General features: G+C 48.7%; 1 protein-coding gene across 2 annotated transcripts in view; it reads left to right on the top strand.

Annotated features, from left to right (window-relative positions):
* Positions 1-19623, top strand: part of SLC25A22 (solute carrier family 25 member 22) — a 76321-nt gene that overhangs the window by 31879 nt on the left and 24819 nt on the right. For both annotated transcript variants that reach the window (XM_073347154.1, XM_073347155.1), the window contains 3 exons: positions 5084-5224; positions 14172-14297; positions 15856-15911. In XM_073347154.1, the coding sequence (XP_073203255.1) occupies positions 5205-5224; positions 14172-14297; positions 15856-15911 (202 nt within the window). In that variant the 5' untranslated portion in view covers positions 5084-5204. The remainder of the gene's footprint in view (positions 1-5083; positions 5225-14171; positions 14298-15855; positions 15912-19623) is intronic.

Raw genomic sequence — 19623 nt, 5'->3', positions numbered from 1 at the left:
AAGACTGCTTGCCGACTTGAAAGGGTAAATTTTGATGCAAGGGGAACTCGGTTGTGGACAGGACATCAGAGATCAGTGCATGTGGTGGCAGAGAGATTGTGTGAGAGGAATTATTAACTTATCTTCTGTGAATATTGTCTCCTGGCAGACTGCATGGAAGGCCACGGTGGCATTTGAAACTGACTAGGTTTGTGTTGTGATGCTACCTGATGTAGCCAGGTGTGGTGGTTCCATCTCTGTGGGGCTGTTTTGGGGAGCTAGGGGTTGGAAAGGTAGGTTAAAGGTGAGGTACAGACTTGCTAGAGAGGTCCCCTGAATGGGGTTTGAGGTGTGGACAGCAGAGGGAGGTCGGAGTCTGGTTTGGTGTGTAACTCCCTCTCTCGCTAAGCAATGCAAAGGGAGCCGTTTGTAGCTGTAATGCAGAGCGGTGATCCGATCCAACGCAACCATCACAGGATGCTGGGGATCTCCGTACCTTGGGTCAGAGTTCTGTTCTTGGCATTAAGCAATGGGGTGCTTCCTTGGGAGGGAAGGAGGACAGTGCACTGGACAGTTGTGATCCCTCGCAGGTATGACTGGAATTGGTGGGAATGACTGCAGAACGTGTGTGTGTGAGAGAGAGAGAGAGAGAGAGAAGATGGGGGAAGGGACAATTTGATCTTTGGAATGTGACCCTAGGCTATGCTAGGACTTCAGCCTAAGGTGCAGCTTCACACCGGGGCAAATCCCTGATGTAGGCATGATTTACACCAATGCACTGTATAAACCAGGTATATGCTGGGAGTTTGCCCTGATGTAGCTACACCAGTGGTTAACGAACCAGGGTGGCTCAGGGCTGTTGGGAAGTTGTGGGAACGGAATGAGCTGCAGAAGCATTCACTAGGGACCCTAGCACTCCAGAAGTGTATACCCATGTCCTAGCACCTGAACGTGGGTTATCATGAAGACTTGCCCTTCCCAGATTGCTAAATGGGGCTGGCTGGCTCGAAAGGGGGTCTGGTGAGATGGGGCTGCCGTCCTGAGATGGTTCTGGTTTGGAAAAGATTGTAGACTAGTACTGGGCCCAGTTTATGTGGATTATCATGTTAACCATGTACAGGTATTTATAAATAGGCAGATGAAACAGAGTGATTGTCTATAATCTGTAGCATTGGCTGTAATGCAGCATATGTGCCCTTAATGAGTGTGCCATTAATGTACTGCCCTTCCTTAGGATTGTCCGGCTAGAGCTTCCTCAAACAATGAAGGATGTGCGTGTCGTGCTAAGACTAATCTGCTTGATCATGTTAATAAATATAAAAGGGAGATCCTGGTGCATGAATAATGGAGCATTAATCCATTCCTGGCTGCATTAACAACACACTAGGTGAAAATTAATACCCCATAATTCATCCCCTCTGCAGTTCTTCCTACCTAATAAGGCAAGGCTTGTAAGGTTTAGGAATTGCCGCTTTTTAGGGCTCATTGGCTAGTCCTGCTTAAAGGAAGGACCCCATAGAAAACACCTCTGCTTGCTGAATGGTACACTCCTCTCTCCCATTTTAGGGGCAAGAGAGATGATCTCCCTCACTCTTTCTCTGGTGTTACAGGTAGGGAGTTCTTGGATTTTCCAGTTTCCTATCCCTGCTTACATCCAGTTCTTTGCAGAACCCCTTTGTTACCTGGGCTGCAGGAAAGTGGTCTCAGCAGTGGTGTGACTCACATGGCTGGCCCGTAGCATTTTGGAGTGGCCATGTGGTGGTTTTCAGGGAAACTTTCCTTGGCACCATCTTTCCTTGACACAATCCAGCTGCAGGGCAGGGATTTGGGGCTGGTCTATACCAGAAAGTTATCTTGACCAAGCAACATCGCTCAGGTGCATGAAAAATCCATACCCCTGAGCAACGTAGTTAAGCTGACGTAAGTCCCTGTGTAGACAGTGCTAGGCAGCATCCATCGACATTCTTCTGTTGACTAGCTCCCGCCTCTCGGGGAGATGGATTACCTTCACCGATGGAAGAAGCCCTCCCGTCCGTGTCAGTAGTGTCTACACTGAAACACTACGGTGGCACTGTAGTGTTCCAAGTGTAGATGAGTCCTGACTGTGAAGGTGAGACTGAATCCAGGAGCCTGGATCCCTGAAATATGCCCCAGGAGTCTGTCTGGGCACTTGCTCTGCTTCAGAAGCTTCACTTGATTGTTTTGCATTGTTGGTTATGAAGAGTCCTGTGCTTTACACAGATTTTTCATAGTTCTCAGTTTTATTCCTCTGTTTCCCTTTTGAGTGTTTTAACCTCCTGTGGAATTTTCCAGGGATGGTGTCCTCTCCCTGTGGCTCTTTTTCCCAGCCTGGATGAGCTAGTTAGCATTCCTGCTGATAGAGGAACTGGAATCTGGCGTAGCGCTCGGATCTTCCCAACCAAGGGGCATAGAACTGTTTCATACTTTAAAATGAATGATGGGATTCTGGGGAATATAGCAAAGTGCACTGGTGGAGTTTAAATTTGCAATTGTGGCTGCTTTGCAGGTTGGCCACACCCACACCCCCCTGAACCCAGGTTTTCTGATTCCTAGTCTAGTGCCTTAGCTATAAAACCATCTTTGCTCTTGTACCATCCCCACTGTTGTGGGAGATCAAGAAGTTACATGGTCAGCTGTCTCCTGAGCATCCATTTTTCCTCTTGACCGATTAAAATGTAAATATTTAACATTACAGTGTTTTGTGTGTTGAACTATTGTACATATTGTGTCACATATCTGAAATGCAGCTGCCTCTGGGGTGGAGGGCAGCAGCTGACTAGTACGCAGCAGAGGTGGGACCATGTATTATGCGCAAAAGCCCTATTTTGAAAAGCATCTTGTGAACCTAATGCCGCTGTAATGGCACCAGAGCTGCATGAGGACTGTGTGTGGAATTGGCCAGACCTCTTCTATCCATAAAAGGGAACACCCTATTTATTGTAGTTGCTACCGATGAGTTTTCATGGTTTAGGGTTTGCTTACATGGAGGTGTATCAGTTTAACAAAAGGTATGAAGCTAATCTGGTGCAAACCCCTTTGTGTGTATACACTCTTACTTTATTTAGTTTGAGTGATTTGCGTCTGTTTAGCTTAAAGTGTCTGAGAAGTGGTTTAAGCTAAATGAAAATGAGTCTCCAAAGGAGATTGCAACCATTTTAATTAAATGCTACATGTTTTGTGTGTAGTCAAGGCCTTAGTTTATAGGGATTTTAGTATATTCTCACTTGTCATTCACTAATTTTGAAGAAGAGACTGGCTGCCTGAAAAGAAACCCCAGAAGACATGCAGGTGAATGAAGTCAGAGCTGAGTACATTAGAAAGAGCTCCATTCCCCAGTGGGTTTAGTGCACTGGCCTCTGATGGCTTCAGATGAGTCCTGGATCTCAAGTGCAAATGGATTTGAAGGCTCAGCCTAATCGTGGGGGATGGCTGTGCAGATACCACCATGCCTGTCATTGAAGTTAGAAGTCTCTGCCCGAGAAGGACCCCCAGCTGAACTATCGGGAAGAAAGTGGGGATTGCAGGTCAAGACTGAAGTGTGCTAGCAGAGCGGGGTGTGTGTGTGTGTGTAATCTTATGAAGTGCCTGCGTGCACTGTTGCTGGCTGCTTGCAGCTCTGTGAATTCCTCATTGTCGCAAACACTAGTCATGAAATTGTACCCGGCAATGAAAATGCAGTGTTAGCCTTTAAAGCAGTGGCTCTCAACCTTTCCAGACTACTGTACAGGAGTCTGATTTGTCTTGCATACCCCCAATTTCAGCTCACTTAAAATCTACTTGCTTACAAAATCAGACACACAAATACAAACATGTCAGCACTCTATTACTGAAAAATTGCTGACTCTCTCATTTTGACCCCATAATTATAAAATAAATCAATGGGAATATAAATATTGTACTTACATTTCAGTGTATAGAATATAGAGCAGTATAAACAAGTCATTGTTTGAATGAAATTTCAGTTTGCATTGACTTCAGTAGTGCTTTTTATGTAGCCAGTTGCAAAACTAGGCAAATATCTAGATGAGTTGATGTGCCCCCGGAAGACCTCTGCATACCCCTGGGGGTACATGTACCCCTGGCTGAGAACCACTGCTTTAAGGTCTCCTTACAGACTATGAAGGGGTGGGTGTGGAAAGGACTCTGATGGGTAAGCCAGTGGCACATTTCATTGCTAAGACAGAGGACAAAGAGTTTGTTTCCAGCCTATGGGTTGCTACTCCCCAAGTAACTGAAAAGGAAGCTGCCAATGAGCCAGCACTGCATTACCAGATGGGAGCTGGGGACCAGCTGCTTTCAGGGATGAGGAGTAGGTGGCAAGAAATGAGAAATATTAAAGGAATCTAATTCTTGAATATTCAAAATATCCACCTTTCTGGGGTTGAGTTCCTTCATGGGCTGGGTTCCAGCAGCTCCCTGGTAACTCTGTGGGGCAGCGTAATCGAGAGAACAGGCTCCTCCCTGTGAGACCAGATGGTGTGGAAGTCTGACATCCCCCCCCCACTCAGCCCCCTTCACCTGCTCCCAAGAGCAGACAGCTTCAAAACAGGCTGCTGTCCCTTTAAGCCCTGCAAGGCGCTTGCAGTGTCTGGCTGCCATCCTTCCTCATATGCTGAAGCGCGATGCTCTTGGCAGCCAGCTAGAGACCATGTGGTGGGTGGGTGTGATGATTTCACAGCCTTGCAGCTTCTTGACTGTTCCTTCTGTGCATGGCAGAGGGAAAGTCATTGGAAAATTTGCCTCTTTTAAAAATAAGAGTGAGACAATATGACTAACCCTCTTTCCTCTCTGAATAATCCGTATCTGGGAACTGTTCACAGGAGTCTCTGGGATCGGGGTCAGTGACTTCCCCAGAGTCAGGGTTAGGGGCATGGATGCAGGCACTCGCTCAGTCTCTGTCGTCAGACGTGTCGTTCTCTGTGTGTGAGGCATTGGCTATGCTCCAAGTACAGACTGGGCAGTCCCTGAACGGGGTCGGGGAGGGAGCCTGTGTACTCTGCCTACAAAGGTTTGGGCTTTGTGGAGAATGTAAAGTCCTGTTCTCAATCTTGTCTCCTTGGTGTTTCTTTCTCACCCTTCTCAGGAGAACCACTCGCCAGGACAGAGAGGCAGTGACTGAGGGGAGGAAAAAAAAGAAAAGCGACATTCAGGAGGAGCGTTCAGGAGGAGCAAATTGATTTTGAACAGGATCACGTCTGAATTAAATGGCTGATAAACAGATCAGGTAAAAAGTTTTGCTGTTCCTTTTGTTAGGAGTAACTGTGGGCCAGAGAATCTCACCTGCTGTACAAGAGGTTAGACAGGATGATCCGATGATCCCTTACGGCCTTTAAAATCTGTGATTCTTTCCCCACTTCTATGATGGGGTTCAGGGTGTAATCCAGACCAGTGAGGGGCTGTGTCACCACTTTCCTTGCAACCCTGGGTGCCTTACAATGCTTTGCTGCTGTAGCTCCCAAGCTGGGATGCTCTCAACAAGCCTACAGGCATGCAGGTCACGCCCTGAGTAACTGTGTGCTAGATGTCCCTGGTTCAGCAGCTCTAACCCCAGCAGCCTGTCTACAGCCCCATGGTCCCACTCTGGCTTCCACCAGCCTTGGTTCATAGAATCATAGAGTTACAAGGGGCCTCAAGGGTCATCTAGTGTAATCTCCCACCAAGCTGCAGGATTTGTTGTGTCTAAACCATCCAAGACAGATGGCTCTCCAGCCTCCATTTGAAAACCACCAGTGAAGGGGCTTCCACAACCTCCTGCGGCATCTGTTCCATTGCCCTACTGTTCTTACAGGTAGGAAGTCTTCCCTGAGATTTAATCTAAATCTGCTATGCTGCAGTTTGAATCCACTGCCTCTTGTCCTGCCCTCTGCGGCAAGAGAGAACAACTTTTCTCCGTCTTTTTTTTTGTGTGTGTGGCAGCCTTTCAAGTATCTGAAGACTGCTGTCATATTCCCCCACTCTCCCAATTTCTTTTTCCAAACTAAACATATTCAGTTCCTTCCGCCTTTGCTCATACAGCTTGTCTTCCATCCCTTTGATCATCTTTGTCGCTTACCTCTGGATCTTTTCCAGTTTCTCTACATTGGGGCGGACAAACTTTTTTGGCCTGAGGGCCACATCAGGTTTCTAAAATTGTATGGAGGGCCGGTTAGGGGAGGCTGTGTCTCCGCCAACAGCCAGGCATGGCCCGGCCTCCACCTCCTATCCGACCCCCACCCTGCCACTGCTTCTTGTCCCTCGCTGCTTCTCGCCCCGTGGGACTCCTGCCCCATCCAACCCCCATCCCCTGACGCCCCCCCCTGGGACTCCTACCCCATCCACTGCCCCCTACTCCCTGTCCCATGACCACCCCGGACCCCTCATCCCTGACTGCCCCCTGCCACCCCATCCAACCTCCCTCTCATTCCTCACTTGCCCCCTGGAACCCCTGCCCTATCCAACCACCCCTTCTCCCTGTCCTCCGACTGCCCCCCCGATGCCCCATCCAACCCCCCTGTTCCCCGCCCTCTGACCACCCCTATCCACAACCCCGCCCTCTGACCACCCCTATCCACAACCCCGCCCACTTCCCACCACCCCCCAACTCCCCTGCCCTCTATACAACCCTCCCTGCCCCCTTACCATGCTGTCTGGCGCACCGGTGGCTGGCGGCATTACAGCCGCGCCACCCAGAGCACCGGATCAGACCGTGGCTCTGCCACTGAGCTGCCCGGCCGCCCAGAGCATTGCGCCGGCGGCGTGGCGCCCTGAGGCTGTGGGGGAGGGGGGACAGTGGGGAAGGGGCCGTGGGCTGTCGTTTGCCCACCTCTGCTCTACATCCTTTCTATACATTGGTGACCAAAATTGGACACTGTACTCCAGCTGAGGCCTAACCAGCGCCGAGTAGAGAAGTACCATCACGTCCCTTGACTTGCATACTATGCCTCTGTTAATGCAATCTAAAATTACTGCTTGTCGGGTGACCCCAACAACCTCATTAGTCCCAGATTTTCCCCAAACTGTGTGCTCTGTAATGCCCGATCCTCTCCTGGACCGTTCAGAGAAATAATAAGGTTCATTTGTTCCTCTGAAGACACAAGCACATCACAGCGTATTAGTTTAACTGGGGTAAATACACCATTCCCTTTAAACACAGCACTGAGCTGGTTGATCGTAAAAATAAAAACAAATGTATTTACAACAAAACATAGATGAAGTGATGCCAAGTAAAAGGAATAAAGTTAGAAATGGTTACATGCACATAAAAGTGAAAACACATCGAAAACGTAATCTAGCAAGATACAGGCTTTGTTCAAGATGGTGTCTACCTTCATTCATTTTCCAAAGACTTGAACACGGCCTTGGCTGAAGGACCCATCTTTCTCAGCGTGTCGGAGCTCTGCTTCCTTGTGTCTGTCTAGTGATGGAAGCCAAAGATGGCTTCCGTCTCTCTGCTTCTATCTGCCAGAGTTCTGTGACTTTGTTTCAAGAGGCAGGCTGACCTCATGCTGTTCTTCCCTTCCTGTGGCCTTCTCCCCCCCCCCCCGTTATGTAAATAGAGCTTCCATTGTTTTGATTCCACCATGCTTGATTTACATAGCAGACAGATAATAGCTGGGGTGATCCCTCCTGCCTAGGAGAGAACCTGCTTCTTCCTTTGTTTGGATACAGTCTCTAAAACAGGTTTCAGAGTAACAGCCGTGTTAGTCTGTATTCGCAAAAAGAAAAGGAGGACTTGTGGCACCTTAGAGACTAACCAATTTATTAGAGCATAAGCTTTCGTGAGCTACAGCTCACTTCCTCGTTAGGTATCCTTGTTTCCTGATGTAGCACACTATGTAGTACATACTTTTCACAGTGCTATTATTCACCAATGTGTCTGTCATTCACTATCAGAACAGACACATTGGGACCATACAATATTACTGTATATAAAGGCATACAATATTACCCTAGTATAAACAGACACATTGGGACCATACAATATTACTGTATATAAAGGCATACAATATTACCCTAGTATAAAAGTATAATCAGTTGATTCAGTTGCATATCACTTGAGGTTCAGCCCCCCTGTCTTTATAGACCAGTAATCCTTTGGAATGGATTCTTCTGAAGGTTACCTCTCCAAAGTACAGTTTATTCAAGCTGTCTGGTGGTAAAGGAAGTTCCATGCTCTTTCTTCCCCCCACTTATTAACTCAAATGCAAATTCTTCTGTTTCCTACCATCTTCTCCTCCTGCTGTCTTGATGGTCCTGTTTACTGCTTATGTGGCAATTGAGGTAAATACACATTCCTTTGTTCCCTCTGCCATACCTGGTTTACACACGTCAGTCATTATTGCAGCATATATTCATAACTCTCTTAATACACATCATGTACATACATCACTCAATATTATATGGTCAGCAAGTTGTTAGTTTTCAAGTGATACCTCACAACGCATATTTTGTACGAAGATTATCACAGCAGTTTGTAACGTGTGAATACAGGGGTGCTTGGTGTCACAACTCCCCTCTCTCCTTCTTTTCTCCTTTCTTGTATCCTCCTTCTATTGTCTTTTTTCCTTTCATCCTGCCCTACACTCCCCACTTCTTGTTTTATCTGTCCACCCCTCAGCCCCCAATTCATTCCTCCTCTTTACCTCCCCTCTCCTTTCGAAGGCCAGCTCCACAGCTGGTTTAAATCGGGGTCATTCTTTGACTTCAATACACTGATGTCAAAGGAGCTGTGCCGACGGGCACCAGCTGAGGATCTGGCACTTTCTATTTTTGAACTATACACAGCAGCGACCTAGTTCCCTCTTCCTAAAGCCTAGTCTGTCCATCTAATTGTAGGCACCTTGGTATCCAAGCACTGATGCTACCAGGTTTAAAACAACTAGATGATTTGAGGACACAGCAGGCAGCTTGCAAACCTTGCTCCTGGCTTGTCCCGGAGCTATATTTGTGTCCTTTAGGAAAGTAAATCTGGAATATGCTTCTGATTGTTGTGGATCATGCTATTGGCTTTCCAGGAACCATGAGGGCTGGACCAGCATGGTCCCAAGGGTGGGCGTAGCTTTCTGTTAGTGTGGGCGGGGTTTACACTTGCTGTTCACAAAGTTTTTCCTGACGAAAGGTGACTGCTGTCTGGCTCCAGAACTTCACTAACACCTGACCTCCCCAATGCATTGTCTCCCAAGAGCACCTGTGAAGAGAGGGGGAGGCTAACCTGGGTCAGATAATGGTGTTCTCTTGACTTGGTTGTGTTGACGGTGGGCGAGGAAAAGGGCTGCCCTTATTGCGACTTGTCGGGATTGGACTATTTTTTCTGCAAGGCAGAGACAGCTGATGGAAAAGGGCCCCAGGCAGAGCAGCCAGCAGCAAGAAAACGTCATTGTGTGTTTAATCCCTGAGCAGTGTCTTTTGTCCATTAACTGATCTCAGGAGCTCTATGGTGTTTGTATGTATTCTTTCCTTAGTCTGAATTGCAAGCCCAGATTCATCTCTGCTAGGCCACATGGCTGTACGTGTCTGATAGCCCCAGTGGAGTGAATCACATATGGCAGGAGCTGCAGACTTCAGCCGTGGCTCCAGCTGAAAAGGCTGGAGGTGGCTGTGCAGGACGCTGGACAGAGTGGAGTACTCCTCTGCATGCTGCCCCCACAGCATGCCTTCTTTGCCCACCGCTCTGTCCCTGGCAGTGCACATGGAGTACAGAACGATGAGGAACTTCTCCCAGCTCTCCCATATCCCGGTCCAGTATTTTAATCCGTAGGGGGTGATGGGTCTGTTCCCACCTCTGTGATCCACTTGTTGTATAAACTTGTGCAAGTATTTAATCTCTGTGTATATTACAGTAGCACTTAGAGTTCCCGAAGGCCGTAGGGGCTGTGCATACACACGGCAAGATGTGGTGCCTGCCCAGAAGAGAGTACAGCCTAAGTAGACAGGACAGACAAAGGGTGGGAGGAAATAAGTAGTAGTACCGCTATTTTACAGACAGGGAACTAAGTCAAAGAGACTTGAGTGACTTGCTCAAGTTCACAAAGGAAAATCCATGGCGGAGCCTGAAATTGAACCTAGATCACCTTAGTTCCACTGCCTTAACCACAAGTCATCCTGCTTCTCTGTGCCTCAGTTTCCCCATCTTTAAATTGGAGGATACTACTTCCCTCACATGGGTGCTGTGAAACTAGATCCATTTGTGCGTGTAAAGTGCTTTGAGGGACTCATCTGGGAGGTGCTAGAGAATTATTATTGAACATAAGGGCGGCCACACTGGGTCAGACCAGAGGTCCATCTAGCCCAGTATCCTGTCTTCCAACAGTGGCCAATGCCAGGTGCCCCCCGAGGGAATGCACAGAGTAGGTAATCATCAAGTGATCCATCCCCTGTCGCCCATTCCCAGCGTCTGGCAAACAGAGGCTAGGGACACCATCCCAGCTCATCCTGGCTAATAGTCATTGATGGACCTATCCTCCATGAACTTATCTCGTTCTGTTTTGAACTATTTTGACCATGCGAGTCTGTGTGCATGTTCTCCTCTTCTAGGTGATGACTCCGGAGGAACCAGAATAACTGAATAGGTATCTTGAGCAATGCTTTCCTGCCCTCAAATAACAGGGGTGGGGAGAAGCTTTCCACAGTTGTCGCTTGCAAATTGCGCATGGCCTGACGCTCTCTGTGTGTGTCAGCATGCCAGGCCTTCTAGTTTGTCCTCTTTTATGTTTGTGTGGTGGTGCTGGGATCCGCACTGAAATGAATGAACTTGTCATGCCTTGTGCCCAATATTCTACCCTGTACTGTGCTAGCTATGGGGTTGGGTTCCTCACTCCCACTTGGTGGTTTCTTAGTGATAATTTCTCCTTATTGCAGCAGAGTACCAGAGTTACTCCAGAGATGAACTGGGGCAGCCCCAATCCTGACTCTCCTCGGGACTGTGATTTACCAGCAGATGCTTTGAAATCGCATCTAGGTGTCAGGCTCCCATCCTGCATTAGCTGCATGAACAGCAGATCCAGGCAATAATGTCCTTTGCATCAGCTGAGCTCAGTTCACCTGGCTTTAAATGTTCCCCCTTTTTCCTTTCGCTGGTGTCTTGGCCTTTCTTCACTAATGCTATGCCCTGTAATGGTGACCTGTCTAAGGTACTATCTTTTTCTCTAGCCTCATCCCTCAGGGTGGGTCCTACTGGAAGAGTCCTGTGTGAGGACCCTGAGAACTAGTGTTGAGAAGATGCCAATATAGCTATTGGAAACAGGGTCTCTTCCTCAGGAAACTAGAGCTTTTAAAGGGGCCTCTGCTTTGCGGATGCTTTTTTTGGTGCACCTGTTGGACATTGTAGATGCAGAGTCACAAAGGAAGCTGAACATCTTGCAAATGGGAGAGTTAAAATGCCAAACTATTGATTTTCTGTTTGCACCTCTGATTTATAGTACATGTACAGGAGAGTACATGTAAGCGCATAATGGGGGCTGAGGTTCAGCTGAAAATCTGGCCCCAAGACAGCAGCTCTGCTCGGCGACATTGAGTGCCCTTCCAGAATGGCACTGTGTTGTCCCTTACAAAAGGTGCCAAGAAATAGCTCGGGTTCGCCCGTCTGATCTATGGGGTGAAAGGTAGAGGAGGCAGGCCCTAGAGGGCATCTAACTCTTATTTTTTCCCCTCACCACAGCCTTAGGATTTTATATAGGAGTCTGACTCTTCCTACTGGAACACCTCTCCTGCCGTGTGCACCTTTCCAGCCCTGGAATCCCTCCCTGGGATTTTTGCTTTGCAAAAGCTATAGTCATGTCACTGTGCATCTATAGAAAGCCAAGGTTATTTCCTTCTATATTCTGCTCCATGAGGCTCCCCCAACACACATACTCTCTCTGTCTTTCATGCCCTGAGCCTTCTTAATCTCAGAGGGCTTCCATCAGGCCTGTAGCAGAGAGGCAGACCTTCCAGAATATCTGTAGCCGGACAGCTTCTGAAGCCTGGTCTCTGCTGTCGAGCAGCCGCCATCCATTATTGAGCTCTTGGGAATGCCTCTGAGCAGCTGAGGAGTTAATAGGCCTTTCTGCTTCCCTTGCTTCACTCCACTCCAGCAACTTATCTCTGCCACTTCCTCAGTTCAGAGCAGTGCACCACTGATGGCCCTGCCTGCTGGCATCCTGTGTACAGTGTCCATTATTCTTCAGAATGGAGAGGCCTCTGAGGGAGCCACATGGGATCAGTTGTTTCTCGGGCTGTTTAGCTGTGATGAGGAGTGCTTATTAGTCATCAGTTTAATAGCGGATATATCCTCTGCTCAAGGGTCTGTATCTTGCCCTTCGCTGGACGGAATGCACTTGGAGGATCTAATAGGCATCCCCTGTCTCTGACACCAGTGATTGATCGACTTTTTAAATGTCTTATGGTCCAAGTAATTGAAAGAGTGCTGGACTCTCGCTAAGCAGGGTGGTAGATCGGCTTTAACACTGAGGTGCATGTAGGTACCAGGGAGAGCTGCTTAGAGATGAAAAAGCTCAACTGTGAGACCCCCTGCACAATACAGCCTGCTTTTGTCTCTGTTTTTCTTTGCTACGTGTAATCTCACCCCTCCGTATCCATGTGCACTCAGCTTCGCCTCTGTCTGTGGGGTCCCGCTCCCCGTTGTGCCACTGATATATCCGGGATCAAATGCCTCACACACGTGCACGCACAGTGTCTTCTCTGACCGCAGGTCCAGGAGCCGTGTCTGAAATGTCTTACTGGTTCTGAAAGTGTGTAGGGCCAGCCTGCCAGCGAAGCTCCTCTGCGCTGGTCTTCCCCACATGAAGTTAGCGGCCTACGTGTCATGAACCGCTAGTTAGGTGCGTGTCTGACGCCAGCTTTCCTCTGCTGCTGTAAAACATTAATGTCTAATCCCGATGGTTAGTGAGACATCTGGCCCTTTAAACAAGGTCAGTCTACACTGTCCCCATTGGTCTGACAGGCCATTGGCTCTTGAGTGACTAGAGAAAGCCTTGCACCCTTAACTGGTGTAACGTTCACTGCCAGTGTTTCTATTGTTGGGCCTGGGCAAACATTTCACTGAATCCTGGGCCAAAAGCGGGTGGATTTCCCCAAATCTGGGCCCATGGCTTTATTTTGTGGCATCTGTCTGGAAAAGTGGGGCATGTTTCTGCTTATCTGGCAAAGGCTTTACCTCACTCAGCCCCTTTCGGGTTTCTGAATGAATCCCAAACCACCTGAAGCCACAGCTCAGTGGGGAGTGTTATATCGCTCAGCAGTGCCACCTGCTGGCTGGTCAGGAGCAACAAGAACCAAACCTGGATGGGAGCTCTGCTCTGGGCTGGAGGACGGAAGTGATGAGAAGGCAAAGAGGAAAGGGTGGGGGTGAGAACTGATTTTTTTGAAGGCACAGATTCTATTCCTACCTCCTCCCATCTGCTGGTGGGTTCTAGATTTCATGACTAGGTTTCCCCCAGTCTACGACAAGAGGTCACACAAGGGGGGCAGCGTCAGACAGCAGCTGTGTACAATGTTTATTATTTGTATGACAATAACATGTAGAGGCCTTCGCAGAGATCAGGACCTCATTGTTCTAGGAGCTGCACATACACACACGTGGGGCGAGTGCGAGTCAGTCTAAACAGACAGCGAGGGATAAAGAGTAGGAAGTGGGGATGATCATCCTTCCTAGCTGACAGATGGGGAACTGAGGAACAGAGAGATTAAATGACTTGCCCAAGGTTCTATAAGGAGTCTGTGGCAGAGCAGAGTATTGAATCTAGCTCTTCAGAATCTCACTCTGGGCCTCAACCACAAGGCCAGCCTTCCCCTGTGGAGTTGGAAGGATCCCAGTACTGTACTGCAGGTAGTGGTCACAATAAGACTGCTGAAAATGCCTTAAACCATCCCCCTCATTCTTTTTTAGTGGCTAGAGCATTGCAATGTGCCTTGCGCGTGGGACCTGGGCACTCTTGATTCTCTGTTTGAGCTTGGATTCTGTGCCTCAGATTCCCCATCTGTAAAATGAGACAAATTATACCCCAGCAGATCACTTTGTGTGTTAGGTGGAAAGCACCAAGCGCAATATATTATGATTATTTGCTTGTGGGAAGCTTGGTTTATTTCAGCTCATAGCACTCCTGTTGAAGGTCGTGGTTCTTTATTCCTCTTTCCCTTTTTATATCTTGTTGCCAATGCATCTGTGTGTTTTTGTTTTTTTTTTTCCCTTGCAGTTTGCCTGCCAAGCTGATCAATGGAGGGATAGCTGGGCTGATTGGAGTCACTTGTGTATTTCCCATTGACTTGGCGAAAACTCGCCTGCAGAACCAGCAAAATGGCCAGCGGATGTACACCAGCATGTAAGTACTGGCTGGGTGGGATCTCAACTTTCCCTCACCCTGCGCCCCCCCCCCCCCACATTTATGGTGACATCAGCATTTCTAGGAGTTTAACTCTCCTAAAATCAGCCATCAAAAGAAGCTGTATTTAAAATAAATAAATAAATAAAACATTAAAAATTAACTAGCCCAGGCTGAAACCCCACAGGTAAGGTCCCTGCTGGGAGCATTTTTATTTGTGTGTCTTGAGTTATATTAATTTTTGCACCCCTAGCAGCAGTGCATTCTTTTGCACCAGGGCTGTAAGGGAGGCCGGGGTTATGGTCAAGACGTTGGCCTGTGACTCGAGTTGGGTTCAATTCTCTGCTCTCCTACAGACTGCCCTTGTGAAATTGCCGTTTAATCTCTCCCGGCCTCGGTTTCCCAGCAGTAAAATAAGGATAACAATATCTCCTTCGCTTCATCTATTCTCATGACAAGCTCTTTGTGACAGAGGCTGCCTGTTGTGTGTGCGTGCAGCGCCTAGCACAGTGGGGCTCTGAACGCACGCAGGTGACTTATTTGTTCAGCCTTGAAATAAACAGAGTGACATTTAAACTCACCAGTACCACGTTTACACCTGCCACTGTCTAATGCTTTGGGTATCCTTGCCAGTCTGACTTACTGGGAAGGGGTCATGAAGCTGTGGATGGGATAGTATTGTCCCTTGTTAATACTGGCTTGTCGCACAGAGGGATAGTGAGTGTTAGTCGGTTTATGGTTTTCCAAGTTCTTTCGAGAGAGCGCAGAAGGTGACCCTTTTCAGATCCCAGAGATCCACCCAGTGGAAGTTTGGGGTCTGGCTCTGCTCCTGCTGAAGTCAGTGACCAAATAGCCATTGATTTTCAGAGGCAGCAGGAGATGTTGCATTGTTCTTAACAGGGAGCCCGGGAGGCTTTTTGGGTTCAGGTCACAGTGTGTGTGTGGATCTTGTGTTATTGGGGAAACAAGATATGACCGAGTTATGCAGTTTTTGCTTACAAAGCCTGGGTCTGGTATAAATAAGTGCATATGGGTCTGATCCAAAGTCCACTGTAGACCATGGGATTCTTTCCATTGACTTTATTAGGCATTGGATTGGGCCCAATGCAGTAATTTTCCACTAGTTTAAAACAGCCCCCAACATCCTGAGTTCCTTAAAATGACAAGGCAGGTTAGGGTGGCTGTGCAAAACTTCAGTTTCAAACCCAGCTCTTTATTTCCCTTCCTTGATCAGGGCTGATCACTGAAACATGTTGTGCTATTGTTTTGGGGCTCCCATCTGGTTAACGAGCAGCTCCTCCAATTAACATTCTTCCCTTTTGGAGAATGTGGAAAGCAAGTTTGTTCTCTGTGCATGGGGTGAGCCGGTATTTCAGAGCCCCTCTGTGCCAAGGACAGCTGTACTCCTGAGCTCTCACAACGATGGTGTCAGTGGCTAACGCTGTTTCCACCTCTTCCTGGACTTCGGCTGACAAACTGTAAATGAAAATCGCTTGATTAGATTCTTCCCTCTCCACCTTTGCACTCCTGAGGTTTTATCTCTGTCTCTTGTTTGCAGGTCTGACTGCCTTATTAAGACAATCCGGTCGGAAGGTTACTTCGGCATGTACAGAGGTAAGGGCTGGAGGCAGGGCAGAAGTGCAGCATCTGACTCCTCCATCCTGGCCTGAAAAGGCTGTTGAGACCGCAGGTGAAATAAAACCAAAGCCACTTGCCTCTCTTTATGGAGTGAGGTATTAGGGGTGTCCTGAACTGGTTGAAAAACCTTGAAAAATCTCACCTGAAAACCGAGGGCTCAATATACAGAAACACAGGTATTGCCAGGCTGGCTAGACCCCATGCTTCACCCAGTCCAGTACCCTGTCTGTGTTTGTGGCCAGTGCCAGATCCTTCAGAGGAAGGTGCAGGGCCGTCCCTAGCTATTTTGGTGCCCTACGCAGCCCCCCGGCCTCTGCGGGGTTGGGGGCTGGCCCCAGGCCGACAGGGGGAAGGGGGCTGGCCACTTCCTGCGGGAAGTGGAGTGACCCGGCCCCAGCCTGCTCTGCTCCCCTGGCTCCCAGGCTTGGGGGGAGGGGGGAATCGCCCCCAGCACCCGCCGGTGGAGCGGAGCAGGCTGGGGCCGGGTTGCTCCACTTACCGCCGGTGAGTGCAGGCCCAACCCCTGCTGGAGTCCTCAGGGGAGTGGGGGCATGGCTGGGGTGGAGTGGGGGCTGTGGGGGCAGGGCTGGGGTGGGAAGAGGCAGGGCTGGGGCAGAGCAGGGGCGGGCCCTGGGGAAGAGCTGGAGCAGGGGCTCAAGCAACACACAGCTGTGCAGGGCACCAGCAAATTTGGTGCCCCAAATTTCCTGGTGCCCTACGCAGCTGTGTACTTTGCGTATGGGTAAGGACGGCCCTGGGAAGGTGCAGGGAGTTATGGGGTAATATGTCCGGAGGGAAAATTCCTCTTAACGCCGATAAATTGAGAGGTTAGTTTGTGTCCAGAAACAGGTTTATATTCCTTCCTAAGCCTTTGTTTTGTTATATTTGCTGTTCTAACTCCTGGCTAGTCTCATTATCCATACAAATAATACCTAGCTCTATTGTAATGCTTTCCATCAATAGGTCTCAGAGCATTTTACAAAGGAAGCGAGTATATCCCAATCGTTTCTTCTTTTGATCCTCGGTCCCTTCCGTTCTCCGCCTGTGGCACATAATAGCTTAGTCTCCTGTGCGCGATAACACTTCGCTTTAATTCTGGCTGTGGGGTTTCATGTACAAGTCCTGGGTGGTGTTGGTGGCCTGTGATGTGCAGGAGCTCAGATTGGGGGCTCTCAAATTGGAGGTCAGGACCCCTCAGGGGGTCACAACGTTCTTACATGGGGGGTCGCGAGCTGTCAGCCTCCACCCCAAATCCTGCTTTGCCTCCAGCATTTATAATGGTGTTAAATATATAAAGTGTTTTTAATTTATAAGGGGGGGGTCACACTCAGAGGCTTTCTATGTGAAAGGGGTCACCAGTCACTGGACTAGATGACCTGGTGGCCTTAAACTCTGTAACTGTGGTATCTAGCTGCAAGTATATGGTGCTATATAAATACCTCAGAAATATTTGCAATCCTCATAGTACCTATTCACTGGTACAGATAAAGAACAGGTTCTCAGATTACTTGATTAAATGAATCCTCGCTCCCTTTTTTTAGTGGGACTCCAGAGATCTTCGATTTGTGGCTCCCCGGGCATGCTGTATCTTGCCAGTTCTTTGTTAGGTTACCAGGGAAACAGGAATACTGTAGTTTGATATAATGGGAACAGTGGTTTGGCTGCTGAGAGCAGCCTTCTCTGGCCCAGGTTGTTAATGGGAGGAAAAGGGGGCGGCAGGGTGGATTCTGGTTACGGATTGGCTGATTGCGGTGGTGGCTTTGGGAGCAGTGCCTAGACAGTGAGGCCGTTAACATAACAGAACCTTAGCAACTTTGATCTTACAGAAATATTCCAAAGCGAATGACATTCACATCTTCAAGGGCTGAATTTCTAGGGTGCTTTTTATCCTTGATAAAGACATTGCAGCAAGTGGGGTGGTGTCAGAGCTAACTGGATCCAGCTCTATCAAAATTGTGTATTTTTTGTCAGATGTAAAAACATGCAGAAGTCATCGTAATCCTATCAAACCCATGCAGAAACATACCGGCCCAAACTTTCCCTAGAGTCTAGTCTGGTTTTGGCCACTGATAGCCATGCTCTAGGCCCCCAGTGGCAGAGGGTTCACTGGGTGGAAGTGGGGAGGCAGAGGGGTTGCTAAGTGGCTGCAGCTTTCCCCCTCTGTTTCGGGTTTGCATGGGAGCAATGTGGCCATGGATGACGCATGGTCAGCGCAGCTGGGAGCTCATTGCTACCTCTGTTAAGGGATGAATTCAACCTTAGTGGAAACAACTGAAAGAGGGCAAGGAGTGTCCAATAGCTTTACATTCCCCTGCACCATCTTAGAGCAATCTAGTCCCTTGTTCCAAACCCCAAATGCCCTACTAACCCCCTCCTGCATGTGTAGGAGCAGCCAGCACAGTAGTTGGACTTCTGTTACTACCAATCTGAGTTATATCTGAGCCAGTGATCTAGGGGCGAAAGGCTCCATGTCCTCTCTTTACCAATCCCTAAATCGTCCAGCCTGCCACATCCAGCTGTGCTCAAAAGCATGGTGTTTACTGCTGGTACCTCTCAGTCCCTGGCTGAGAGGCAGGGTCCTATGTAGTAGAAAAAACAGGAGCTGCAGGATGACCAGGAGCTCTGACAGGTGGCTTTGCTGACTTAAACAATGCGTCAATCCAGCTCTACCAACAGGACAAATCTCATGACGGCAGCGTCTGGGCTGCGTTCCTGCGGCGGTTGTTTCCTTGGTGACTTTGGGCAAGTACCGGGGCCTGGTCTACACCTAAAACATAGATCAACCTAGCTACATCGTTCAGGGCTGTGAAAAACTTCACACCCTGTGCGACGCAGGTTGACATGTCCCCTGGTGTAGACGCAGCTGGCTCAATGGAAGAATTCTTCTCCCAGCTACTGCCTCTCAGACGGGTGGATTAACTACAGTGATGGAAAAACTGCTTCTGCAAGAAGTAGGGTGACCAGATGTCCTGTTTTTAAAGGGACAGTCGCATTTTTGGGAACTAGGTGCCTATTACCCCTTACCCCCTGTCCCGTTTTTTCACAGTTGCTATCTGGTCACTCTAACAAGAAGCATCTACACTACAGTGACACAGCTGTCATGTCACAGCTGTGCTGCTGTGATGTAGACATACCCTACATGTCTCTGTGCTTCCGTTCCCCATCTGTAATACAGGGGTAAGAGCACTGCACTCTACCACGCCGAGGTGTTGGGAGGGTAAGTGCACTGAAGATTGTGATGTATGGGGGTGGGGGCATAAAAGTACCGAAGACAGCTAGAGAGGTAAGAGGAGCCTTTATTAGCAGAGCACTTTCCATGTGATCTATCCCAGGACAGATGTGCTCTGTGCACTTCTCTGACCCAGAAGAGTAACTGTGTAACCTGTTACAAGGAGAACCCAACGTTTTCTAAAGGGGTCCGATGGCCTGATCCAAGCCTACTGATTTGGTTTGTTACACGTGTCCTTCACTGTAACAAAAAGGAAGGTAGGATTCCACTTGCTCACATGCACTCTAACACATGGCCTTCTTTGGGTCCCAGTAGAATTCCTGGCAGCCAGTCCGATTAGCCCGTGGATGCCAAGGGACTAACAGAGCGAAGCTGCGCCTCCCAGCCTGCTCTGTTCCTGAGTCACTTTGGCTTTTGAGCATGATGCTGTCGCTGTGCCAAGCTGTCTCCAGACTGCAG

Source organism: Lepidochelys kempii, chromosome 6 (assembly GCF_965140265.1).
Source record: "Lepidochelys kempii isolate rLepKem1 chromosome 6, rLepKem1.hap2, whole genome shotgun sequence".
NCBI lineage: Eukaryota > Metazoa > Chordata > Testudines > Cheloniidae > Lepidochelys > Lepidochelys kempii.
Note: the sequence above shows the minus strand (reverse complement) of the source record. Positions and strands in the feature narration are given on the sequence as shown.